The sequence below is a fragment of the Engraulis encrasicolus genome, chromosome 21 (assembly GCF_034702125.1).
Source record: "Engraulis encrasicolus isolate BLACKSEA-1 chromosome 21, IST_EnEncr_1.0, whole genome shotgun sequence".
Lineage (NCBI taxonomy): Eukaryota > Metazoa > Chordata > Actinopteri > Clupeiformes > Engraulidae > Engraulis > Engraulis encrasicolus.
Genome location: NC_085877.1, coordinates 6,487,709 through 6,515,122, shown reverse-complemented (window position 1 = coordinate 6,515,122; position 27,414 = coordinate 6,487,709). Strand labels below are relative to the sequence as shown.

The window sequence follows — 27,414 nt, the reverse complement described above, 5'->3', positions numbered from 1 at the left end:
GTATTAATTGCAGAGGAAAATTAAGTTTGTGTGCGTGTCTGTGTCTGTGTGTGCGTGTCTGTGTGCGTGTCTGTGTGCGTGTCTGTGTTCGTGTCTGTGTGCATGTGTATGTGCGTGCGTACGTGCGTGTTAGATGGATAAAAAAGAAGGTGTTGAGGAGAAAGAGGACATCGAGGGTAATTTATTGCGACCTGCCGGACTCACCATCAGAGGAGCCATCTTCACACTGAGAATCTTTAGAGCAGAAGACCTCCCACAAAGTGAGTTCATGATCTGCTTTAAATATATCACCTCCTTAATAAAGCTCGCATTATACATGTGATATTCATGTGATAACTGAACTGCATAAGCGTGGTATATGTACCGGTTATGTTTTTTTCTGTTTTCTGTTTTTCTCAGTGGATCAGGCCTTATTCGATGGCATGAAGCAAATCCTAGGATTTGATTCCAACAGGAAGAACCTTGTTGATCCTTTCGTGGAGGTCAACTTTGCCGGGAAAACGGTACCGCGTAAACATTTGGTTGAGCTTAAGATTTCTAGCAGTGTCCCATGAATTCATGTGGCAATATCTCATAGCATTATCTCATTTTCGTTGTACTAAAGCTCTGCTCTGTCCTCACCATCAGATCTGCAGCAAGGTTTTGGAGAAGAACGCCAGTCCACAATGGAACCAAAGCTTGATGCTTCCTGTCCGGGTAAAACCTCACATCAGCCTTTGTCACTTCAGTACAGCTAGACATGAAAGATGTCATGAGTTGAGTTCTAACTGATTCAATTTCACCTTCATACGTGTACAGTTTCCCTCCATGTGTGAGAAGATGAGAATCCGTGTCTTGGACTGGTGAGTAGATATCTGGTTATATCAGGTTTGGTGGGTATTATAACATCCGTTCAACTGTCTGTGTGTCTGTCGGTGTGTCTGTCGGTGTGTCTGTCGGTGTGTCTGTCTGTCTGTCTGTCTGTCTGTTTTTCCAATCGCCCGTCTATCCGTGTGTCTCTGTCTGTCTCTCTGTCTGTCTGTCCTTTTGTTTATGTTATGGTATCATTTACAAGATTCAACATTCAAGTTTCATTAGCCCATTGACGCCTAAGGCACCTGCAAAAAAGGGTACGGAAGGCCTGAGTCCTTTTTAAGAAAAGCTGCGCCAGCCTTTAGAAACCTAAATATCTCAGCTTCTGAAGCACATGAAAATATGCACTAAGTTGCATTTAAATGCTAAGACCCTCATCTTTCATTAGAATGTGTTCATTCATATGAAACAAACTGAGATTTTTAATAAAGTTGTCTGAAATCTCATGAGCCTGAATGTTGCGTAATGCAGCTCCAGACGCCAGGGCCAATGTTGCCCAATGCAACATCAGGCATCAATGGATTAAGTTAATTGCCATGTCAACACAGTTGATTGGAATTTGTTTTGCCGCATCCCTAACATCGAATACATAACAATACATATAAATTATATACATATAAATACATATTAATGCATATGTTACAATATAGTCTATAGTCTATAGTCTTTTATAGGTTACTTCTGACCATGGTCACTGAATGCTATACTGTTTGTAGTTGATCATATTGATTCATGCTGATTTAGATAGTGTTTTCCAGTTGCATGTTTCGCTGTTGTTTGCCATGCTTTGTGACATTTGTGTTTTGTCTCCCCAAGGGATCGAGCGAGCCACAATGACGTTATCGGAACCTTGAATCTGTGCATGTCAAAGATCTCTGCCCCTGGAGGCGAGATACAGGGTAAAATGCCATCTTCCACTGAGTATTTTTGAATTATAATGTTTTTAAGACAGGATCTTGTTTGGCTTGTGGCTTGGACTGGTGGTGTTTTTTTCACAATCTAGTGGTGGTGGTTTTGTGGTTTTGTGCATCCTCACTGATCTGGAATGGCAACTAGCAGTGTGCATGAACAGTAGGAGCATGGTAGTTGTAAGGATTATGACACCATGTCATAAAGTAAGGGTTTAATTATGTTGAATAACAGAGATGTGAACTTGTGACTAGGACTTGAGTCAGACTTGAGTCACAAATGACTTGACTTGAGACTTGACTTAGCAATATTAGGAATGACTTGTGACTTGACTTGACTTGTACGCTATCGACTCGAGGCTTGACTTGACAGTTTTAGCTGGCAATGACTTGCAATGACATGTCTCTCTGTGTCTCTCTGAAGGTGTCTCAGTACAAGTCTACATATATTCCATGTTCTGCATTTGTAAGTGATAATAGTAGATGAAAAAAGAACATCAAATGATATGCCCTTAACCAGTACCAATAGGCCAACTATTTTTTTTGCGTCTGGCAAAGGAGGACATGCATAGCACTGTGGAGAGGTAATGAATATATGACCAAAAGTAGTTGTCAAGATTGTGCATAGAATACATGGTGACTTGTTAAGGACTCGGGAAAAATGACACTTGGACTTGACTTGGCTTGGGTACGACTTGGACTTGGACTTGATTTGAAACTTGTGACTTTCAAATTAGTGACTTGGTTCCATCTCTGTTGAGTAATTCTGGTGTGATTTTGTTCAGTTGTACTGTTATGTTTTCGTTACCTTGTAGGTATGGTGTGTTTGCATTGTAAGCTGCACTTTTGAAACACACTGGCTAGTGTGTGCTGGAAAATTAACCTCAATTGTGAATTAGATTGGTTTCTCTCACGCAATAACTCACAATCACACTGTTGATCACTTTTGGGAAAGCGCAAAACAGCACTCTTTCCATTTCTGTTAGCTCTTGAGTCACCCTAACTAATACCTTAATTAATACCTTTGTTCCCTTACTGCATGACTTCACCTGGAGTTGAAAGGTTGTCTAAGTGTAGTGACCAGAAATTGGTGTGGAGTTGAAGACCCAAACACTGGCTTGGGTGTGAGTTTGGTCTTGCTGACCTTGGCCTGACCTTCATCTGGTGTTTTGGTGTCTGTGTGACTTCAAAGACCTGACAGACAACGCCTGTTCTCTTAACGTAACTCTTGACTCCATCTTTTAATCTGCATTCAGATGATTTGTCTCCAAGGACTCTTCGACAAGTCAGTATGTTCTAATTTTCTTTTTCTCTTTATTTAACTTTATTTTTTCTAACATTTCCCCCTTTCTTCTTGCCTCATTGTGAGCCACAAAGTGTAGCCTACTGGTGGGCACTGTTTTGGATTGCGTTCTATCTCTCTCTCAAGACCAATGATAAATATTGAGACTTGATAAAGATCTGTGAAATCCTGTTTGCTGTACACTGGAGTGGAGGAGCAGCATTATGATGTCAGTGTTGGGATGTGTTTATGTGCTGCTGTCCAGCTTTTGTAATAATAAGTATGTGGCCAAATTATTTACTCCAGCGATACATTTCAGAGTCCCTTTAAATATTTACTCTAGTAGCTCTATTGACAGTGTTTTATCCACAGAAGCATTGGCAGTGTTCATCCGGGGGTATTCTCTTGCTGTTCTTATATGGCTCAGGTTTTATATAGACCTATTGCTATTATAACTTTTTCACTGCCATGGTAACAAAAACTGTTTTTGCAGTATTACGAGTTTATTTTGGAGTTGACTGATTAAAAGTAACGCATTTCCCCTCTGCCCTCTTAGTGGACGACAGCGTGGGTTTCCTGCCGACCTTTGGTCCCTGTTATGTCAACATGTACGGGAGTCCCAGAGAGTTCAGTGTCATCACAGACACCCATGAGGTGCTGAATATGGGCAAGGTATGCTGCCCGGGGTGTCCTAAAAAACAAAGGCACCATTTCAAATGCCATTGCCAAGTGATTGCAAGTCCAGGGCTAACAAAATTATTTAAAGGTACACTGTGCAAGATTTTTAGTTATTTATTTCCCGAATTCATGCTACCCATTCACTAATGTTACCTTTTTCATGGATACTTACCACCACCATCAAATTCTAAGTATTCATTATGACTGGGAAAATGGCACTTTTCATATATGAAAAGGGGGATCTTCTCCATGGTCCGCCATTTTGAATTTCCAGAAATAGCCATTTTTAGCTGCAAAAATGACTGTACTTGGGCCATACTAGAAAATATTAGATCATTACTTAATAACTTTCATGAAAAGATCCAATTTGGCAATAGGCAGCCCAGTTTCAATGAGTAGCATAGTTGCAGTACCTTTTTTGACCATTTCCTGCATAGTGTACCTTTAAATTCAAAGAATACAGTACAGCCAACTGGGATGTAGAATTTATGGAAAACTTTACGAAGCCCTCCAATATGAGTTTGGTCCAAAAATATTAATTAGCTTCCTATCTAATTCAGTCCTACTAAAATACTTAATAAGGTGTTGATTATTTGTGTCACTGTAGGCTGAAGGTGTGGCCTACCGTGGCCGTGTGCTCATGGAGCTCAGCACCAAGCTGACAGACCGAGGGGAACATCGAGTAGAGGACATCTCCTTTGATGATCTCCTGGTGGTTGAGGTGAAAACTGAATGAATGAATGAATGAATGAATTAATTTATAACTTCACACCAACATTTATCCTTCGATTACACAAATCATACAAAGTTTACCAGCAAGTGTAGGCTTACAGGATATAACTGGGCCCATGGTAATGAATAAAGGTATTTCAGCATAGTTAAAATGATGAGGCATACAACATGCAAATCAATGATATTGACCTATCTCCACTCATCACCACATGGCATGTCTAAACACAACACATTTATTAAAATTTTACAGACAAAACCACCCGCAGACTTCTTAACCACATCATCTGAAGCCCTCAGATTTGAGTTAGAGATATTGGTACGTTCAATTTCGTTGTCTTAGTTGCATCCTTGTCTATTTATTCTTTTAGAAGTTTATGAGGAAGAGGAAGTATTCCCTGTTCGCCGCATTCTACTCGGCCACCCTCCTGCAGGATGTGGACGATGCCATCCAGTTTGAGGTCAGCATTGGCAACTATGGCAACAAGTTTGACCACACCTGTCTTCCCTTGGCCTCAACAACCCAGTTCAGCAGGGCTGTGTTTGACGGTGAGAAACAGCACCACTCAGTGGTCATTTATTATCATTACAAACGTGTGCTTTTTGTCATACGCACAGTTTACACACACTTGATGTTATACATCTAAAGGAATTTTGAGTCTCTGAGAATAAATAAGGCATTATCTGGTTGCAATGTGTACGCCCATAAAATATATATATTTTCAAAAAGTTTCCTAAGTAGTGGGGCTTTGTAACCTTTTAGTAAGACATACCCATTTTATTCGTAATAAAGTTTAATTTCCGAATAACCTTAATTCCGAATTGGAAAGTGTTTACACAATGTTTTCAAAGTGGAATTAAATTTTATTCAGAATTAAATGGACTTAATTTGAAATTAAATGTCCCATGCATCCAAGGCCACTGTTTTGTCTGCTAAGGTAAAGTCACAGTCTATAACCACACAGGTAATTGAGAGTTTATAAATACAAATCCGCTATTTAATCTGCATGTTCTACATCTACATGTTCTGAATCCAGAGTATGAGCTGATAAACTCTGCCAGGCAATTCAGAGTGCCAGTTAAAAAATTAGAAAAGGTTTTTGAATAGAGGGTGTAGGTTTTCTGTTGTTCCTGTGTCTGTGAACCTATTGAATGCAGGTCATTAATAACTGCCATCCTTGTAATGCCATGTATGTAGGAGGCTGTACCAGATATGCACTTTAAGTATCTCTGTGATGGCACTTTATGTCTGTATGTGTTTTTTTTTTTTGGCGTCATGTGCATGACAAATTTCCTTCGGGACCAATAAAAGGAATCTTGAAACTTAAATCTTGATTTAGGACCGATTAATACAATAATTGTGATTGCAGGTTGCCACTATTACTATTTGCCGTGGGGAAACATAAAGCCTGTGGTGGTCTTGTCGTCTGAATGGGAGGACATCAGCCCTCGCATAGAGGCCCTCAACATGCTCCTCAATGCTGCAGAACGTGTGGTAGGGCCTTTTTAATTAACCTTATATGATCTGAATGGGAATAGCAATCTAATAACGACACACACACACACACACACACACACACACACACACACACACACACACACACACACACACACACACACACACACACACACACACACACACACACACACACACACACACACACACACACACACACACACACACACACTGTTTTTTCAATTGGCCAGGCTTAGCCGTTTTGTTATTTTCATAAACTACAACAATCAAACGAAATAAAAAATTTCTTTCACATTAACACGACCAGGAAATCATATTATGAACTGTTATAACACATAATCATGCAAGAAGGTTTTAAAAAAAAAAATGGCATGGCCTCTTTAATACCTTTATAGCCCCTCCCATTGACTTCCATTCATATTAACCCTAACAATAGCTAAAGAATGCTATACTGTGCCCAAACCAAAACAAACCTTAACCTGTCAGTGAGGAAATGTTTTTTCACTTTTACTTTTACCAGTAACAACAAAACTACCCTAGCGAAAAGGGGTAAAAAATGTGGGGTCCAGGATTTGGGCCCCACATGCAGCGAGGGCCCCACCTTGTTGGTGTGCTCCACTAGCAGTGGCCTCACGAAGGTAGATTGGTGCAGTACACACACACACACACACACACACACACACACACACACACACACACACACACACACACACACACACACACACACACCGAACACACACACACACACACACACACACACACACACACACACACACACACACACACACACGCACGCACGCACACATACAGTACCTATAGGAGCACAACCCACCACCACACACCTCACCCAATCCACCTACCACCCCCCACCCCCCACCACCCCATCCCCATCCTAACCCGCCCACCTCCCACACACCTCGCAGCCATGTGCAGAGAAACTCATCTCGTTAGAATGGGGGTAATATATCCCACCAGGACCCCGGCTTCCTGCTAGCAATTTAAAATAATTATTGTGAGCACTGACAGTAGACCATCCGGGGTCTGCAACAGAATCTCAATGAGGGGAGAAGGCTGTCTGGAGGACTATCCAGCGCTGTGCTACCTTGAGCCTCAACTCAGCCTCAGTCTCAGCAAAAGCCCTGGCGCTTCGCTGTTAGCCTATTGCGTGGCGGTAAAACAGGGGGGTTGGCTAGCCGGGGCTGAACAGAGACATCACGCTCGGGGTCTCCTATGGAAATAGAAAGGGGCCTGTGGGGGCAAAGCCTGGGATAAGTGCGAGCCTCAGCTGCTTTCTTAAATGAATGCATCCCCATTGCACTTGCACCCCTCTCACTCACATTGCCTGAGCTGTGGGGTTCAGACACAGTTTGGAATTGGTGTTCGACAAATTAGAAATGTTGTAAATGAGCGCTGCAAACACAAACAAAAACAAGAATTTGCCTTTCCATACACCCAGGCACCTAAAAAATAGAAGCCTACTGGCTGTCTTGTGTTTTGGAGAACTTTATTTAAGTTTATACCAGGACACTCGTTGCACCAGATTCAACTTGTACTCACATCCACATCTGACAAAGGGATGTCAAAATGCACTATAGACACCACGTTATGGAAATGTTTCTGAAAGTGGTTGAAGTTGAAATGATGATTTCAGTTCCTTATGTGTAGTTATGTGTTGCATCTTATTTCTAGAAGGTACACAAAGTTAGCACCTTTAATACAGTGTTTACCAGCCATTTTTTGTCTTGTGTACCCCCCAAACTCTACATCATTTTCTGTCTCCCGATGTGACTATGCTCCATACCATTTGTTGTTATTACATTTTCCCAAGTCCTCCCTGCAGGGTGCTGGTGTACCCCTGGTGGTACACATACCCCTGGTTGGGAAACACTGCTTTAAGAGAGACTCTGTTCTTGTCATGTGCCTTTGTCAGGAGTCGAACCTGCAGCAGGTGCAACTGGAACTGAAAGCAGGCAGCGACCATGAGGTGGAGGCAAACCTGGTCCAACTTCTAGATGACGTCATTGCAGATTGCAGGTGAGATGGAGATGTCTAAGTAGAGCAAACATGACACTCAATCATCGGGTAATTCCTTAAACGGGGATGTTTTACATGTATAATGTGTAAAATGAGTGACATTGTGCTAACATTTCACTTTCTTCCTTATGTCATGACTTATAGTCAATATAGTCAATACTTTGACCATGATCATGACTGAAAATATCTGTCAGTGCACATGTAACGCTCACGTCATGTGAACTTGGTAAAGCTATAGTAAAAAAAGCCATCACTTTCGGGGCAACACAGCATTCTTTACCCCAGACTTCACTTCAGAAGGGTGTGTGATCTAGTCAGGTGAAGATCAATGCAAGTACTTTCTGAGTTCCCGAAAGTATGGGAACTCCTCCCACTTTGTCGGTAAGCAAACAAATAAAAGCAAACCCAGGGAGGCGGGTCAACCATGCTGTTTGGGAAATGTTAATTGTTATGCTCTTGGTCAGACCAAGATTTGAACGTCGATGATAATCAGGCTAGTGTGATTAGGCGATGTGTGGTGACATCTCCTCTCTCCTCTGAGCAGTGAGGAGCTGCCAGAGATCGATGACTGGCCATGTGTGACCGCTCTGGACAAATCCATCAGGAGTCTTCGCAAGATCAACCTGCAGCAGATTGTGGAGACGGCGCTATCGCTCAAACATGGAGCGGCGGAAAATGTGGGCATGGTGCTGGACCAAGCCGAAGACTGGGCACTAAGGCTGCGCAATTTGGCAGAGGAGGTAGGTGGACCCTCTACATTTCGTTCAGCCCTACGAAGGCAAAGTGCAGTAACTACGCCAACAATGAAACTAAGACAAATGCCTTCAAAGCTTTGGTATTTGGTTGGTTATTGTAGTTACTGCAGATATGCAATATCTCTAAAACAGGACACATTTGGACCATAACACTTTGTCATAAGATGAGAGAGGTGTTATGAAGACCATTTTCAAGTTTGACTAAATGCGTAGTTACTGCATTTTGCCTTTGTATGGCAGCATAGTTCAGATGTGTCGTAATGGCTATGGCGTTAGTGCAATTCAGTTTATGCAATGTTCATGCCAGAAGCAAACTATACACCTCAAGCACATGTAGATCTCTCTACTGATTATCAAACAGTACATTAAGGCTATCGACAGTAGTTTTACTCTCAGAAAGTGCAAACCTGTTCATGTGAGTGCATGCGCTACCCAGAGGATTTGGGAATAATATTCATGACCCATACGTTTTCGAATATGATTATTGTGGAACATTGTGGGACACCACCGTTTCGGAACGCATCTCTGCCTGCCTCACCGATTTGTCAACATGGATGAAGGACCACCACCTACAGCTGAACCTGGCCAAGACAGAGCTCCTGGTGATCCCAGCTAAAGAGTCGCTCAGTCACAACATCAACCTCAAGATAGGCTCCACCATCGTGACCCCAAACAAAGTCGCCAAAAATCTTGGCGTCATGATTGATGATGAGCTGTCATGCTCCAACTACATCAACTCGGTCACCCGGACCTGTCGAATCCAGATGTCCAACGTACGGAATATCAGACCTGTGCTGACACAATATTCTACACAACGACTGGTCCAGGCCACGGTCCTGTCCCGCGTTGACTACTGCAACTCACTCATGACAGGTCTACCTGCTTGTGCGCTAAAGCCTCTGCAGATGATCCAGAATGCGGCAGCTCGGTTGATATTCAATCAACCCAAAAGGACACATGTTACTCCTCTGTTTATTGAGTTGCACTGGTTACCGATCGCCGCCCGGATCAAGCACAAGGCATTGACCCTTGCCTACAAAACCATCACAGGAACGGCCCCAGCTTATCTGAAAGACCGCCTGACCTCTTTTGTTACTGGAAGAGAACTGCGCTCATCCAGCACAAGCCGTCTGGCTCTGCCATCCAGTCGCTCTAGGTACTCCCAGTCAAGATTGTTCTCCGTTGTGGTACCCAAGTGGTGGAACAGTCTCCCAGAGGCAGCAAGACTAAGCACATCTCTTGCAGCCTTCAATAAACAACTAAAGACATTCCTCTCTCGAGAGAATCTACTAGACTAATGCTTGAACTGGCCTTGCATATATATATATATAATAAAAACTAACCCCTCTTTGCAACTGCACTTGTTGTTCTGTATATCTCCTTTGCACTTTGTATTTGCTTGTGATGTTGGCTTGATTATGTCCTCTTTTGAAAGTCGCTTTGGTTATAAAGCGTCTGCCAAATGCAATTTAATGTAATGTAATGTAATTGTGGAACATGTTAATCATCAAGGCAATTCCTATTACATTCTTGTGATTCTACCTATTCTTTTAAATTACAAATAGTGGCAGTAATTTGATTTTGGCTGAAATGACAGAAGAACTTAGGCCAAAATGCAATGCTTCCACAACCACAGCAGTCGGGCTTACCCCTTGCAGGGGTCATTGCTTTGCCAGCACGCACATTGAGAAATATTTTCAAATAGCTAAGGCTTATACAATATAATAAAATACAATACAATACAATACGATACAACACATGTATTTATACATACTGTATAATTATACACATATTATCTGACAGCTTCCATACTAAAGCCTGTTCAGGATCAACTACCTTCATTAACCTCGTTCCCCTTCCCCTTGTGTTCCAGCCCCAGAACAGTCTGCCGGACATCGTGATCTGTATGCTCCAGGGGGACCGCAGGGTGGCCTACCACCGCATCCCGGCCCACCAGGTGCTCTTCTCCCAGGGCTACTGTGGCAAACACTGTGGCCAGCTGCAAACCGTTTTCATGAAGGTAAGCAAGACCTCCTATTAGATTAGACACTCTGAATGGACTGTGTATTAGTCCAAAACCCATTCACTTTATAATATTATAAGGATATGTCGATTCAGAATCAGTCACGCTGATCTCATGTATTGACACTGATGGTGTACTGTACATTTAAATTCAAGGATGTTATGGTCTCTAGGGTTTATAGTGTTTTTTAAATAAAATGTATGCTTGAAGTGTCATATTATCATCAACGGTGCACTCTGTAGGGTGGTGGCCAGAGATGGCAGAGATTTGAAATGGCGCTACCTATTGCCAAATTTTCCATGAATATCACCTACATAATAAACAAATATTTACTAGTATGACCAAAGTACAGTAAGTTTTGTGGCTAAAAATGTCTATTTCTGGAAATTCAAAATGGCGGACATGGAGAAGACTGCAGTTTTCCCAGTCATTCTGAATACATAGAATTTGATGATGGTGGTAAGTATTCATGAAAAAGGTTACATTTGTCAATAGGCAGCATGAATTCTGGAAAGAAAGTGGCTGTGTAAATCAGCCTTCCTATGGTACCATCTAGATTGGACAACCGAAGGAAAGTACATTTTGCTTTCCTAAAGGTATTTGAATAGATGAAACTGTGTGACTGCACTGCTATCCTGTGGGACAGGACTTTAATAGCAAGTCTCCAAGGGAAACGCTCACTGTTGTCCCTCAAGTAATTACAGACAGTCTGATCCGCACATCCTTTTCTCTCTGCCAGTACCCACAAGACGGAGACGCTAACGCCAAGATCCCCGCTCAGCTCCGAGTGAAGGTCTGGTTTGGTTTGGCGGCAGATGTGAAACACTTCAACCAATTTGCTGAGGGAAAACTATCAGTATTCGCTGAGACGGTGAGGACATCTTGTATCTTGTTCCATCATCATCATCATCATCATCACCATCATCATAAGTTTTGGAACTCTTCAGCTTTTCAAAAAAAATCATAACAACGCCAGGTTTTACATACTTAATTTCAATCGTCTCCCATGGAAGCCATCTTACAGTTCATTAATGTGTTAAGACACAGCCCATGTTATAAATTGTTGTTATGACAACAATGGCAGTGATCACGTCGTTGTGTAGTGTAGGCCTATTACTAAAGACTGTGCCATTAGTGTCATAGCACAATAGTGTAGTACTATGGTTGTAAATCTTTTCCAACAAGCATTCCATTGTGCGATATGACGCTACTTTCTTTATCACAGGGCCAACTTGATTGTCTTTTCCCTTTTTACAGTATGAGAACCAGACAAAACTTGCCCTGGTAGGGAACTGGGGCACCACTGGGCTCACCTACCCCAAGTTCAGTGACCTGACTGGCCGGGTGAAGCTCCCTAAGGACAGCTTCAAACCCTCACCAGGGTGGAACTGGGGTGGAGACTGGTTCATCAATCCAGAGAAAACGTGAGCATGTGTCCTTTTTCACCAACTACTGGGGGGATAATTAAATTAATGATTATGGTATGCAAATTTACTTGTTTTCATAGTCTTGGTCTCGACTTCTCAAAGTCTGGATCTCAACATGGTATAGGTTCCTCAAAGACTCAAAGTCTCGTCTATGTCGCTAATAATCAATTAAATTATATAAATGCAGTTATATAAACTTAACTGTTAATGGTTGAATCTCTTCCTGACATTGTTCAATCTTTATTAGGTTGTTATATGATACGGATGCTGGCCATATGAGTTTTGTGGAAGAAGTTTTTGAGACCCAAATGCGGTTGCCTGGGGGACAGTGGATCGGAATGCCAGAGGGATACACTGATGTGGTGAGTGAACAGCAGCATTCACTTCCTCACTTTGGATTAATTACTTAACTGACTGATTCAGTAGACAAGGCCAAGTGTCTTGCCATTAGAATAATTCAATTGATTGCTGCAAGATAACCTGAGCCTTTTGGGAACAGAATCATAATGAAACATAATGTAATAGTCATTGAAGACTGAACGTCTGAACATCCACAGTACTACACAACTATGACATTGCACAGGGCCGCTGACAGCTTTCGCTGGGCCCAGGACAAAGTAGTCTGTAAGGGCCTCCCGACCCAATACATGCAATCAATGTAATGAGGACCCAATTCTGGGCCTCCTCTCTCACTGGGCCTGGGACAAGTCCCCTTTGTCCCCCCTTCCAGCACCCCTGCCTATAGTAAAAGATAATGACTTGATCATTGCCATTCTGGTAACAGCAGATTTATAACAGGAGCCGTTTCTTAATGGGTTAATATATTATTATACAACCCCATCTCCGGTGAAGTTGGGACGTTTGGTAAACAGTGAATAAAATCAAAATGCTATCATTTTTTAAACATTCAATCTATTTATTAGATGGAGAATAGTGAAAAGACAACATATTAAGTGTTAAAACCGATAAAAAATATTGTTTTGGGGGACATATGTACTCATTTCTAATTTGATAAATGCAACACGTCTCAAATAAGTTGGGACGGGGATCAGTGAAATTTAGTAAACATCTAAATAAGATAAAACAACAAAGAAGAACATTTCAAAATGAATTGTACTGAGGGACAATATAGGTGTCCAGGTATAAGATCTGGAATTGAAGATGCAGAGGGAATAATTACCATAGTTATTACATACATTTTTGAATTCCCTTTGATTTACCACGATTGAGTGTATATAAGACATATTTTTGTCATTAAAATCATTGTATAGGTTCATGACATCATGAAATATATATTGGCTGTAGTCACACTCTAGCACTCCAGGAATTACAGCTATTGAAAATTGAGCATATTAAGAATGCTTCATGCGTGCAAATGATACAGGGGTGTAACATTCTCCTATGCACCCGAGCTCACTTGAAATAGACCCAGAAGAAATGGGAAACTGTCCTTTGCTTACGGAAGTCAGCAGAAATTGTAGAAGTCAATTCCTTTTGACAATAACAGAGTATTGCACATCCTGTGCTACAGTGAAAATGGATCATCCAACTTGTGTTAGTGCTAACTTCAGAAGTCAGCCTCCATGATGGCATGCGGGTGCAGTAGTGCATTGGTTAAGATGTTCTCACTCATCTGTAGAGTTAAATACAGTGCTGAATGGTATAAATGGGTTTTATATTTTAATATTTTGGAGGGAGATCTTCGATTACTGCCACATAGTAAGAACAGATTGCATTCTCTACTATGTTTTAACAGTTTGGTTCCATCATAAGGACCAGCAGGTGATAAAATGGTGGGCTTTTGGTCAAGACCTGTCACACTGTAAGCACTACAGAAAGGAAAACATTGCAAAACATGACAAGGAATACACCCACCATTTAAGCTGGTGAAATCATGTCCAAGATAGAAATTAACACTGTTTTTTATATAAAATCATCTCATCGGTTAATGTATTTAACTGTTAAGTGTTGTCTTATGTTTTGTTTTTAGTCTTCCTCGACATTTGCTGCCTTTTATTGTCCCCGTTCCAACTCTTTTGAGACATGTTGTTTTTACATATTCATGAATATCCCCCAAAACAATCATTTTGGTCAGTTTCGATGGCTGATATGTTTCTTTGTGCTGTTCTCCATCTAATGTAAGAATCAGATGTTTTGAAAATGGCAGTATTTTGTTATTATTCACAATTTACCTTGTGTCCCAACTTCTATGGAGTTGGGGTTTGTACAATACCAGGTTGAACTATTTTATGTTTTGTTGCATAATGTCAAACTAATGTGGCTTTAAATGAATGCTCTGGCTGTGTGACAGAATGGAGAGAAGGCTATTGCTAAGGAGGAGATCGAGTGTCCTGCAGGCTGGGTTTGGGAGGACGTGGAGTGGAGTGAGGACCTGAACAGAGCTGTGGACGACCAAGGTGAGGAGGGCTGAGGGCTGACCTGGCAATCATCATCATCCATTGTTTACTCAGGGAATCTAAGCGTGAAACTCTTTTGCACTTCAAACAATCACTAGAGAAGAGCTACCTACTCTCTCAAAGTTTTCAAGATATGAGTTCTAATATTAACATTAGCATCCATTTTCTACTAATATTCCCGGTAACACTTTATAATAATATCTGCTTATGAAGACCTAGTAAATAATTAACTAATGATGAACAAAACATTAACAAAATGTTTTTTAATTATTAACTACATTTTATTAATGCTTTATAAAATATCTACAAATAATATGTTCAAGATTTTACAAATGTCATTAATTTAAAAACATTTGTTAATGTTTTGTTCATAATTTGTTCATTATTATATCCCCGAAACGCGGAGCGTCGGGGATGTAATGGTTTTGCGTGCGCCGCCGCGTCCGCCGCCGCCGCGTCCGCCGCGTAAGGTCTTTCGTGTTAACGCGATAACTTTTGAAGGGATGTTTGGATTTGTCCCAGATTTGGTGTGTGAATGCTCTAGGGCAGGTTCATGAACTGATTCGAGTTTGGAGGTCAACAATTTCAAGATGGCCGAATTCAAGATGGCCGAATTTTTGTTTGGCCCATTACTTCTGACCGGGTGGATGGATTTGTCCCAGATTTGGTGTGTGAATGCTCTAGGGTGGGTTTATGAACTGATTAGAGTTTGGAGGTTAACACTTTCAAGATAGCCGAATTCAAGATGGCCGAATTTTTGTTTGGCCCATTACTTCTGACCGGGTGGATGGATTTGTCCCAGATTTGGTTTGTGAATGCTCTAGGGTGGGTTCATGAACTGATTCGAGTTTGGAGGTTAACACTTTCAAGATGGCCGAATTCAAGATGGCCGAATTTTTGTTTGGTCCATAACTTCTGACCGGGTGGATGGATTTGTCCCAGATTTGGTGTGTGAATGTTCTAGGGTAGGTTCATGAACTGATTTGAGTTTGGAGGTCAACAATTTCAAGATGGCCGAATTCAAGATGGCCGAATTTTTGTTTGGCCCATTACTTCTGACCGGGTGGATGGATTTGTACCAGATTTGGTGTCTGAATGCTCTAGGGTAGGTTCATGAACTGATTCGAGTTTGGAGGTTAACACTTTCAAGATGGCCGAATTCAAGATGGCCGAATTTTTGTTTGGTCCATAACTTCTGACCGGGTGGATGGATTTGTCCCAGATTTGGTATGTGAATGTTCTAGGGTAGGTTCATGAACTGATTTGAGTTTGGAGGTCAACAATTTCAAGATGGCCGAATTCAAGATGGCCGAATTTTTGTTTGGCCCATTACTTCTGACCGGGTGGATGGATTTGTCCCAGATTTGGTGTGTGAATGCTGCAGGGTCGGTTCATGAACTGATTCGAGTTTGGAGGTCAACACTTTCAAAATGGTGGAATTTTTATTTGGCCCATAACTTCTGACTGGGTTGATGATTTGCCCGGTAACTCCTTAATTTAATGGTTCACCATTTCAGTGAATCTACCATATCAGGTACAGTAAGCCTACAGTGTAATAACCAGTGTAACAATATTTAATACCATATAATACTAGTGTAATACCAGTGTAAAAATAGGCAATACCAGGTACAGTGTAATAACCAGTGTAACAATATGTAATACCATGTAATACTAGTGTAATACCAGTGTACAAATATGCAATACCATGTAATACCACTTACACACAAATAGCCTACACGATATAAGTACAAAATTGGTACATGGTGTCACACTGGTATGACGTGGGATTAAATATTGTTACACTGGTTATTACACTGTACCTAATGTGGTATATCCACTGTAATAGTGAACCATTAAAACAGTGTTACCATTTGCCCCATTTTTTCCTTCATTTTCACAATAGTCATTTGGTTTTAAGCCTATGCACGTCATTGATCTATGTATAGATATTAAATATATTTATTTTATATTTTGTATTTATCATAAACGTTCATGAAAAGGTGGACGGGAGTGGTAGGAATGATTAGGGACTGGAAGCGTCGCGTTTCGGGGATATACCTTAAGCAGTCGAAGGCGACTGCACAGGCAGTCTAGTTTACTGTGTGTTATTAATGCTTTATAAGCAGACATTATTATAGCGTTGCCCATTCATTATATCCCCGAAACGCGGAGCGTCGGGGATGTAATGGTTTTGCGTGCACCGCCGCCGCCGCCGCCGCGTCCGCATCCGCCGCCGCGTAAGGTCTTTCGTGTTAACGCGATAACTTTTGAACGGATGTTTGGATTTGTCCCAGATTTGGTGTGTGAATGCTCTAGGGCAGGTTCATGAACTGATTCGAGTTTGGAGGTCAACAATTTCAAGATGGCCGAATTCAAGATGGCCGAATTTTTGTTTGGCCCATTACTTCTGACCGGGTGGATGGATTTGTCCCAGATTTGGTGTGTGAATGCTCTAGGGTGGGTTCATGTACTGAATAGAGTTTGGAGGTTAACACTTTCAAGATGGCCGAATTCAAGATGGCCGAATTTTTGTTTGGTCCATTACTTCTGACCGGGTGGATGGATTTGTCCCAGATTTGGTGTGTGAATGCTCTAGGGCAGGTTCATGAACTGATTCGAGTTTGGAGGTCAACAATTTCAAGATGGCCGAATTCAAGATGGCCGAATTTTTGTTTGGCCCATTACTTCTGACCGGGTGGATGGATTTGTCCCAGATTTGGTGTGTGAATGCTCTAGGGTGGGTTCATGAACTGATTAGAGTTTGGAGGTTAACACTTTCAAGATGGCCGAATTCAAGATGGCCGAATTTGTGTTTGGTCCATAACTTCTGACCGGGTGGATGGATTTGTCCCAGATTTGGTGTGTGAATGTTCTAGGGTAGGTTCATGAACTGATTCGAGTTTGGAGGACAACAATTTCAAGATGGCGAATTCAAGATGGCCGAATTTTTGTTTGGCCCATTACTTCTGACCGGGTGGATGGATTTGTCCCAGATTTGGTGTGTGAATGCTCTAGGGTGGGTTCATGAACTGATTACAGTTTGGAGGTCAACAATTTCAAGATGGCCGAATTCAAGATGGCCGAATTTTTGTTTGGCCCATTACTTCTGACCGGGTGGATGGATTTGTCCCAGATTTGGTGTGTGAATGCTGCAGGGTAGGTACATGAACTGATTCGAGTTTGGAGGTCAACACTTTCAAAATGGTGGAATTTTTATTTGGCCCATAACTTCTGACTGGGTGGATTGATTTGCCCGGTAACTCCTTAATTTAATGGTTCACCATTTCAGTGAATCTACCATATCAGGTAGGCCTACAGTGTAATAACCAGTGTAACAATGTGTAATACCATGTAATACTAGTGTAATACCAGTGTAAAAATAGGCAATACCAGGTACAGTGTAATAACCAGTGTAACAATATGTAATACCATGTAATACTAGTGTAATACCAGTGTACAAATATGCAATACCATGTAATATCACTTACACACAAATAGCCTACATGATATAAGTACAAAATTGATACATGGTGTCACACTGGTATGATGTGGTATTAAATATTGTTACACTGGTTATTACACTGTACCTAATGTGGTATATCCACTGTAATAGTGAACCATTAAAACAGTGTTACCATTTGCCCCATTTTTTCCTTCATTTTCACAATAGTCATTTGGTTTTAAGCCTATGCACGTCATTGATCTATGTATAGATATTAAATATATTTATTTTATATTTTGTATTTATCATAAACGTTCATGAAAAGGTGGACGGGAGTGGTAGGAATGATTGGGGACTGGAAGCGTCGCGTTTCGGGGATATACCTTAAGCAGTCGAAGGCGACTGCACAGGCAGTCTAGTTTTTTTCATTGCCTTTGTGATAGAAAACATCTGCCTACTACAGTATCGATCCACCCTGTGTGTCCATTCATCCATTTATTTTTTGTCAAACTTGTCATTTTCTCTCAACACTCCCTTGTCCATGTGTGTTTTTCTCCCAGGCTGGGAGTATGGCATCACCATTCCACCTGACCGTCGGCCCAAGGCCTGGGTGCCGGCCGAGAAGATGTACCACACCAACCGCAGGAGACGCTGGGTCCGCCTGAGGAGGAGAGACCTGCAGAAGATGGAGGCTCTGAGGAAGGTCTGTAGGGGGCACGACATGGCCCACATGGCATCACACAGTGTGTGTGTGTGTGTGTTTGTAGGTTTTCTCTGTGAAATCCTTCCTGAAGTGCTTTTACGTGTTCTCTCTTATTATATGTGTAAATGTCATTTAGGCCTTTTGGGTTCGGCTGGTCGCATCTGATGTAATGCGTCTTGGCTCTGGAACAGCGTCTGAGTTACGAGGGCTGGTCCTGACGAGCATTAGTCTTGATTTCACTGGCCTGACACAGAAGACCGTAATCCTAAAGCCCCACTTTTCGCCTTTTAACAGGAGCCAGTAAGGAGCGATGGTCAGGATCACCATCATTTACAACCCCAGAGTTGTCTTTGGAATTGTAAAAGAGCGTCTCGGATGGTGTGTGGACGGGGATGATCTCGCAGGAGGGGTTTTGTCCCAGAGTTCCCTGGGAGGAGGCAGAGGGGAGGAGGGAGGGAGAGACACCTAATTTATCATCCTATCTTCTTACTAATCTCAACGCAAACCCAAGTCTGCGGCCAAAGAGTTTTATGGCGTCTGGGCTAGGAGTCCATATTTCATCCAAGTTTATTCATACAATACGTATGTTCTATTTTCTCGCATGTATTTATTTACACATTGTATGTTTATATACGTGTGTGCAAAGTCACATGTTAGTGTGTTTACATGTATTGTAGAGTATAGTGTGTCGTTGGTGTCTGTTGTTTGTGTGTCTGGCTTAACGTTTGCGAAGCCGAGGCGGAGAGAGAGAGAGAGAGAGAGAGAGAGAGAGAGAGAGAGAGAGAGAGAGAGAGAGAGAAAAAGACTGAAAGAGGAGGACGGCAAAATGCTTTGGCCATAGCGCCTCATTTGAGCTAAGTCTAGCAATGATGATGTATAGTGAAGATTAAGCTGACTGTTACCATGTGAAGTCAAGTGTAGCGCTGAAAGACAGGATGAAGAGAGTGAGGGAAAAGACCGAGAAGAACTGTGGCTGAGTGAGAGGCGGAGTATTTTTGTGTGTAAATGTGAAAAACGTGTGTGTGCGTGTGTTCGCGCACATGTGTGTGTGTGTTCGCGCACGTGTGTGTGCATGTGTGTGCATATGTGCGTATGTGAGCAGTGGCGGTACAATTGCACACTGAGCCCCAGGGCAAAACACAGATAGGGCCCCCCATACAGCCTGCCAAGTTCACAATAGGGCCCCCACCACCAAAATGGGACAGCCTTGGGCCTCGGGCCTCATGCCCTGCTGGCCCCCCTATAGGTCCGCTCCTGAATGTGAGTGGTCCTATGACAGATAGAAGGTATAGCTATGTGCTTAGCCCACAAGATGGAGCCATCTGCACACGTATTTGAAAGCAGGCAGTGGGCATAGGCCTACTGTTTGGACTTTTACTGCTCCTACATAGCATATCATGTGGTACCATAACCAGAGAATGACTTTGCCATAAGAGTGCTTGACATATCCAAAGTACCAGATGAATGTTTAGCACTCCGCAGTGAGTTACACGAAACTTAAGTTTCACAATCTACTTTGTCACAGTGTGTGCTTTCTTGAATAATGATTGAAGTAAGTAATGGCAGTGTTGAGCGGTCGGCTTAGAAGAGCCGTTATTGACTAGTGATACTGCAAAGAGTTGCCCTGCCTGCCTGGCCCGCAAAGTGAATGTGTTCACCCTCAGAGCTGCCAGAAGGCTGTACGTACAGCCCCAGATCCTCGGGGACTGAATTTGATCTCAAAGTTTTTTAATGACTGCTATAACATGTCTACCTTACAAAAACGCCGTCGTCAGAGCCCCCTCGTCACCCCTGTCTGAGCGCATGATGGGCGCACGTCTCTTGTGTGGGACACACCTCACTAACGTTCCCACAGCAAACCCTCCTCTCCCTCCCTTTTTTGCACTGCAGCAGCGTCCAGATGAGTCAGAGCTGGAGGGTTGGGAGTACGCGTCGCTCTTTGGCTGGAAGTTCCACCTGAAGCAGCGCAAGACCGACTCGTTCCGCCGCCGCCGCTGGCGCCGCCGCATGGAGCCGCTGGAGAAGGCCGGACCGGCGGCCATCTTTGCTCTGGAGGGCACACTGGTAAAACCATGAACACACACACACACACACACACACACACACACACACACACACACACACACACACACACACACACACACACACACACACACACACACAAGGGGTTCTTTCCAATCTCCGTCCCCCCAAGTGCTTATGACCTTGTGATGACCTCAAGAGACGGCATTGACGACAGAAGTTTAATTGAATCTCCCAAAATCGCAATTGAAAGGTCATTTTTTTTGCCATTTGCAATCAGGATTTTGAATGGGGAAAAGTCCCCTAGAAGTTGCTGTGGCTAGGTTGACAGCGGGTAAGCGTAATAGTTTTCTCCACAGAGGCAGGGCATCACGTGAAGCACGAGGCCACGAGCACAGGTTGAGAACGGCAGTCAGGATATTGGATAGATCCCAAGGGGTTGTATGGGATAGAGGTGAACACACCAGAGAAAGTCAGAAAATCCTACCATGTGATGTGTCCCTTCATCTTCCCATTCCCTTTATACAGGAGATTTCAGCCATTGACTCACCTACAGCATCTGAACTGGGAGAAGAATTATGCTTCAGAATTCAGAGTTTAGCATTTAGAATCAACTGGGTCTGTGAATCGGTTGGAACAATTATCACAGTCTTCTTTCTGAGCTGGAAATGTCTGAGGGAAAAGGGCTGAGGTTTTATGGTGGCAGAGGTGAACACACCAGAGAGAAAGACTTGTCATCTGATCCTCCTTATGTCTGTGTTCTCGATTAATACTGGAGGTTTTGAATTCTGCCATACTGGTTCAGTGAATTAGTTGAAACAAATACAGTATAGAAAGCTCTTCTTTCTGAGCTGGGAATGTCCAGGACGAGGAGGTGTTCATTGTTCAACAAATGCGTTGGAAAATGGAGTGACACTGTGGATAGTGCAACAGATAAAACATAGAAAGCATTTGTGCCAGAATAAAATGTTCAAATCACAAGTACACAGCAGAAGGGGGAAGGTAGGGATGGAGGGGATTTGTCTGTCAAAAACACTCTGAGGGGAAGTAGAGACGTGGGGTTTGGCCTTTGCAGCGAGTAGTGTAGTGGAGGCGGCTAGGTCAGAAAGGGAGTGGAGGAGTAGGAGACGCATAATGGTTTGGAGGTGTTGATTTGGTCTGGGCACGGGCCGCGGAATCAGAAGGGTGATATAAGGGAGTCTTGGGACACTATTTAAGGGGAAAGTAAGAGGGTGTGTTTTGTGTGACACATGGTGTGTTCGGAATACAGCTAGCTCTGTGCTTGTAGTGTGTGGCCGGTGGGTCAGGTGACGTGGCCAAGTTGTCATAGACACATCTGTCCCATGCCACTCAGCCTGAGACCAAACATGGGCTCAAGAGGCCTGTTTTTTGGTGCCTGATGTAAGTTGACTTGATAGATCTATTGGCAGTGGTGATTGCCGAACTCCATTGGAATAGGTTATGCTTTGACTGTAGAGTAGAGTAAGAGTTGCATATTAAATATATATACACATATACAGTGTACACACACAGGCTACATACGTACATTTAGCCATAGGCAGAACACACACACACACACACACACACACACACACACACACACACACACACACACACACACACACACACACACACACACACACACACACACACACACACACACACACACACGCACACGCACACGCACACGCACACACACACACACACACACAGACTTGCGATAATGTCTGTGAAGATTCTCATTCATCCAGGTCATAGGCCGGCCGCACATTGGCTCCGACATAATTCGGACCCCCAAACCAAATTTCAGGCGAACATAGCATTGATAGTCAATGGGCGGCACCGACAAAATAGAACTTGTCTCTAATTGCTATCCGACATCGGCGAATGTCCGCGGACATCGGCGCCAGTGTGTTAATAGTTTAGTTGTAGGCAATGCAATACTTAATACAATACTTACTACCATACTTAAGTACAATGTGAGTCTAAAATATTGTATGAAAGTATTATAGTGAGTATTGTGTCGTTTAGACTAAACTCTTTTGACTCAAGATAGTCTATACCACAATAAAAAAACCCTTCTGCAGGATAAAGGCTGGGGAATTCTTCCAACTCCCCTTGCTCCACACCACACCACATCACACCACATCACACCGCACCACGCCACCCCGCTCTGTCTTCAGATTCCCATTTCAGTGAAGCTAAGTGGTGACACTGTGTCAGGCCTTGCCAGTGGTTTGAGGTTCGGAGTTGCTCTCTCGGTCTCAGATGTTTTGGCCCCGTCATTAGCACATGCTCAGTTTACATGCCACTGGAATATTTAGACGACTTGAAAAGCAGGCCCAGGGTCGTAAAATGACCAAGATACAACTTTTTTTGTGTGCCCGCTGAACAAACATAGACTGGTTCTCATTTGTCAAACAAAAGTATCAAATACCATGCAAGTTGTGTTGTGTATTTGAAAGCTGAAGAGTACAAAATCAGCTAAAGGCATTTTTGTAGGCTTTCTTGCCATACTGAGACACATAATGACTGAGTTCATAGGTTTGGCTCAGTAAAAATCTAGGCCTTGCTTTTCTACCATTCTCTGCTGTAGACAGCACTGTATATGTGTGTCATGCAGTGTGACAGTGTTTTCATGTAAATGTAAATTAAAATGTGTTGTCTCACTTTGTTTACAGGGCAGTGTGACTGAGGACAAGAATGATGACAAGTGTGTCACGACTACAACCTTTGGTGTTAATCGTCCAACCATATCTTGCTTTTTTGACAGTAAGCAAGACTTCCTTTCTCTTTATTAAGCTGTGATTTGACAGGGTTCATTGTTTTAAACGAGCGGAATCTGTTTCTTTGAAGGTGGAGCTCGCTACCACCTGCGCTGCTATCTGTACCAGGCAAGGGATCTGCTAGCCATGGACAAAGACAGCTTCTCAGGTAAGTATACACCATGCCAGGATGGGCCTTGCAGAAAACTAAAGGAGCCAACTTGTGTTGGCACTTTATTTCACTTTCCGTTACATTAACTAGGGACCAAAGCATTTAAGAGCATGTAACATTGTAATCGTATATATAATTATACACTCTACCTTAGGGTTAGGGTTAGGTTTAAGATTTAATGGTTAGGCATGTGCAGTGTACGTATGAGATATTACATGCTGATAAATGTGGTTACACTGACAAAATACATAATAGAATCGAGTTTTAACCAGTTTGCATATGCCAGAAACTGAAGATTCAATCTATTGTCATGTTTTAATAATTGTTCATTGTATGGTTTTAGAGAAATGTAGGCCTACTTGGTTTTGGTTGATTGGCCTATCTGATCTTTCCCTCTGTTTGTGCATCATCTTTGTGGTCAGCAGATGAGACGTCCCCTTTTTTCGCCGTTTGCACCATTCAAATTATTAGCTGGAAAAACAGTGATGTTGATGTGAGTGTTGCCTGTTTAAGGGAAACACTGGGGCTCAGCCAGACATGTAGCGTCCAACTCTTGACACTGGTGCGTTACCTCAGTAAATCATATCCTCTTGGCCTGCAGCATGCTAAAGCTCTCGTCGTTGCCTTCGTGTCAGACACTGTCAACGTTCTCACCTCGGTGAAATTTGTTACCGAGCCCTATTACAATTCATTACAAGCGACTATGGCCCCAGTGTTGTTGCAGTGAAGCGTGTGTGAGAGAAGTTGCCGTCACACCCTCGCCCTGACCTCGCAACCCCCGCAGCCCCTTCTCGAGCAGTTGTCGCTGTTCTGTTGCTGCGGAAACAAAACTTCCAGGACGTAGTTAGTAGTTGGTAATCCCTGCTGCGTTGGTTGGCACGGGTTTGAAAGGGTTTTAGCGAGGGCCAGTCGAGGGTGGGCTCTGACCTTCTAGGAGAGGCTTACGAGGGGGAAGCGTGCCCACATAAAGTGCCCCCACATTGCCAGCATGAATGTCATTTGGCCTCTCGTTAATTGTCGCCAAGCCTAAGGTACGTAATTCCAGTCATTAGCCGCACTCCCCCTGTGCACAGTCCCATTGCGTTGGAAGGCTCGGGTCAAAGGGACGTCCTAATAGGAAGCACATTGAGGAGGGGTACAGTAACACTAGCAGACGTTTTATGAATACGTTGTGAAAAAAGGTTCGAGTTTTGCACAATATCCATGGAACTTGCGTGTATGTCTGCGCGTGTATGTGTGTGTATTTTTTTCTGGTATAAATAACGAAATAATAAAAAATATATATTTAGAGTTTTAACGGTGGAGCCGACAGGGCCTTGTTTACGTCAGAGGTGATGAAATACGGCGTCTGGCGTGCAGCGCGGTGCCTTGGCCCGGGTGGCGTTTGTGCCTGTGGAGGATGATGGGAACCCTGGGATCTGGGCTTTTTACGAGTCTGGGCAGCGGAGAAGCCACCATGGCAGCGTGGTGAGGCGAGGTCTGCCCTGGTGTGGTAAAGACAGGGTTCACGTCTGAGTGTGGTGGGAGAAATGGATGGCTTGGGTACTCCTTCACGACCTCAACATCGGGCCGATTCCAGGCCCTTGTCTTAAAACGCTGCCACGCTCAAGTTACCCCCAGGTTTGAAATGAACTGACCCACGCTCTGTCAAGAGACTCACCCACCCCTCACGTTACAACCACTTTCAAAGAGCTTGGTGTAGAATTGCCCCAAAGTGTGCTAGAGGGATTCTCATAATAAGCAGCAGATAGCACCAGATTATTTTCCCTTTGAAAATGTACACAGCATTATATTATATTGTATTAAGGCTACACTCATTGTGGCTGCCCTATTCACTAAGTCTTTTATATCCAGAAAATTCCTACCACCACCACTGCTATCGCATCACCAGTGTCCCAAGAGTAACTCTGGTCTGCCACTTGTGATGATCCCACAATTGCCTCTTAAGAGGAGAATTGCCGGCTTATACAGACCAGCGCTGGAGCATGCCATTTGTTTGGCTTGTGATAGCTGGGTTTTCAATCTTTATGTTTTTTATTGTCTTTTTTTGCTTATTATACTACCATTACTCCATCCTTCCTTGCCAAAATTGCTACATTTAACTTTATAATGGACTGTGATTTCTTCCCCCTACTCCTCCTTTTTTACCCTTTATATTTTTCATGTTTACATTGTCATAAAAGTACGTCAAGAGTGGTTGTTTTAGATCAATCGTGTATGCACTCAACCCTGCCAGATGGCATTATGAGTTTGTGGAACTGCTGAAGCATCAGGAGGAAGGGAAAACATCCTGGGTTTTACAAACGAACACAGCATGGCCAAGAAATTGCAGTTCTTGGCATTTTCCCCCCCTCTTTTTATCTTTGGTACTACACATGGGTCTACGGAATCTTAAATATATTACATTTACATGACATTAAACCTGTACAGTACATCACTTTACTTTACTTTACACTTAGTTACACTCATCCAAAGTGTCTTACAGTTATTATTTACACGACATTGGTCCCTGGAGCAAAGTGGGGTTAGGTGCCTAGCTCAGTCAGCCAAGGATGGAGAGGTAAGGGTGGGATTTGAACCTGGAGCCCTCTGATCTTAAGCCTGACCATTATGTCTGGGCTGCCCCCATTATACAGCCATTTCAATGTCACCACCTTCCGTATATAGTGGGTCATGCATAGTGGATAGAGCCATTCCCTTTCAAGAATAGACTTCACAATTAAATTCTACAAATACACCCATTTATGTGGTATATTTACAGTTTGCCATACACATATTGAGGAAAGGTTAGAAAAATCTGTCTAAATCCCCTTCCAGGTTTTTCTTCTGCCTGTGTACATGGGTGATTTCATTTTTTTTTCACAGCTTTGCCCGGGCCCAGGACAAAGCCATCTGAAACCTCCCAATCTGGCAACACTGCCTGAGGCCTGGGCAGTGTTTTGCTGGGCTGTCTTGTATGCTGGACCCAGCCTGGACAGGGCATCCCATGATGGAGTTTGGGTGAGGTCAGGACCACGAGGTTTGAAGCGAAGCCAGTGTCAATTTGGTGCAGAAAAAAAGTGACCCTTCCACTCTTAGCAACACACAATCCCCAAATAAGTTTGGATGCAGTGCATATGGATGTGGTGTGGTGGGAAGTGGAGAATGGGAGTTAGGGAGGTGTGTGTTGTGTTGCCGGCTGGCTGGTAGTGGTTATGTCTGGAAGCAGCTCACGGTAGCCGCCGATACGGCTGTTGGTGTAAACACCGGCCCAGCGCTGGTTATCGAGCGAGGTGGAGCGTTTCAAAATGGACTAAATCTGTGAGGGGGTTTTGCCTGGTTGCAACTGGTGTGCGTTTCGACAGGGGGCTTGGCGCGCTGCTCCCTCCGTGAGTGATGAGGGCCCGATGATTGTGTGACTATTGTGATAGGAAGGAGAATTTTGTCACTGTGGCCAAGCCAGCGGCGCGCGACTGCACGCTGCCTCCGCTAAATGCCACACAGCGGTGGCGGCCACGCTGTCGTAAAATCGATAATGATTCTGAAAGTAAAGCACAAAGTTTATAGAGCATTACTCACAGTCTAATGCACCACTCTGTTGCGGGGAAAATAGGGGGGTGAAACAACCGAGTTGCGGTAGGAAACTTGGAGGCTGTTTGGGTGTGTGCGTGCAGGGATGTTCATACGAACACCGTAACGTGTCATCAATCATGATTGTTATTGGGACTCTCCAATGGGTGCAATTGTGC

The 27,414-nt window shown here is 43.1% G+C and overlaps 1 protein-coding gene across 7 annotated transcripts in view; it reads left to right on the top strand.

The window, feature by feature from the left end:
• The window catches only part of dysf (dysferlin, limb girdle muscular dystrophy 2B (autosomal recessive)), a 97,334-nt gene that overhangs the window by 18,849 nt on the left and 51,071 nt on the right, over positions 1-27,414 (top strand). For 4 of the 7 annotated variants that reach the window (XM_063187363.1, XM_063187361.1, XM_063187365.1 and 1 more), the window contains exons 12-31: positions 134-260; positions 400-503; positions 628-696; positions 799-842; positions 1,669-1,751; positions 3,599-3,714; positions 4,328-4,441; positions 4,821-4,998; positions 5,820-5,944; positions 7,857-7,960; positions 8,505-8,700; positions 10,589-10,735; positions 11,478-11,609; positions 11,996-12,162; positions 12,413-12,527; positions 14,477-14,582; positions 18,585-18,727; positions 20,618-20,791; positions 23,431-23,521; positions 23,606-23,683. In XM_063187363.1, the coding sequence (XP_063043433.1) occupies positions 134-260; positions 400-503; positions 628-696; positions 799-842; positions 1,669-1,751; positions 3,599-3,714; positions 4,328-4,441; positions 4,821-4,998; positions 5,820-5,944; positions 7,857-7,960; positions 8,505-8,700; positions 10,589-10,735; positions 11,478-11,609; positions 11,996-12,162; positions 12,413-12,527; positions 14,477-14,582; positions 18,585-18,727; positions 20,618-20,791; positions 23,431-23,521; positions 23,606-23,683 (2,413 nt within the window). Of the gene's footprint in view, positions 1-133; positions 261-399; positions 504-627; positions 697-798; positions 843-1,668; positions 1,752-3,016; positions 3,050-3,598; positions 3,715-4,327; positions 4,442-4,820; positions 4,999-5,819; positions 5,945-7,856; positions 7,961-8,504; positions 8,701-10,588; positions 10,736-11,477; positions 11,610-11,995; positions 12,163-12,412; positions 12,528-14,476; positions 14,583-18,584; positions 18,728-20,617; positions 20,792-23,430; positions 23,522-23,605; positions 23,684-27,414 lie in introns of all 7 variants that reach the window. The other 3 variants (XM_063187359.1, XM_063187362.1, XM_063187360.1) reach the window with 1 other exon arrangement.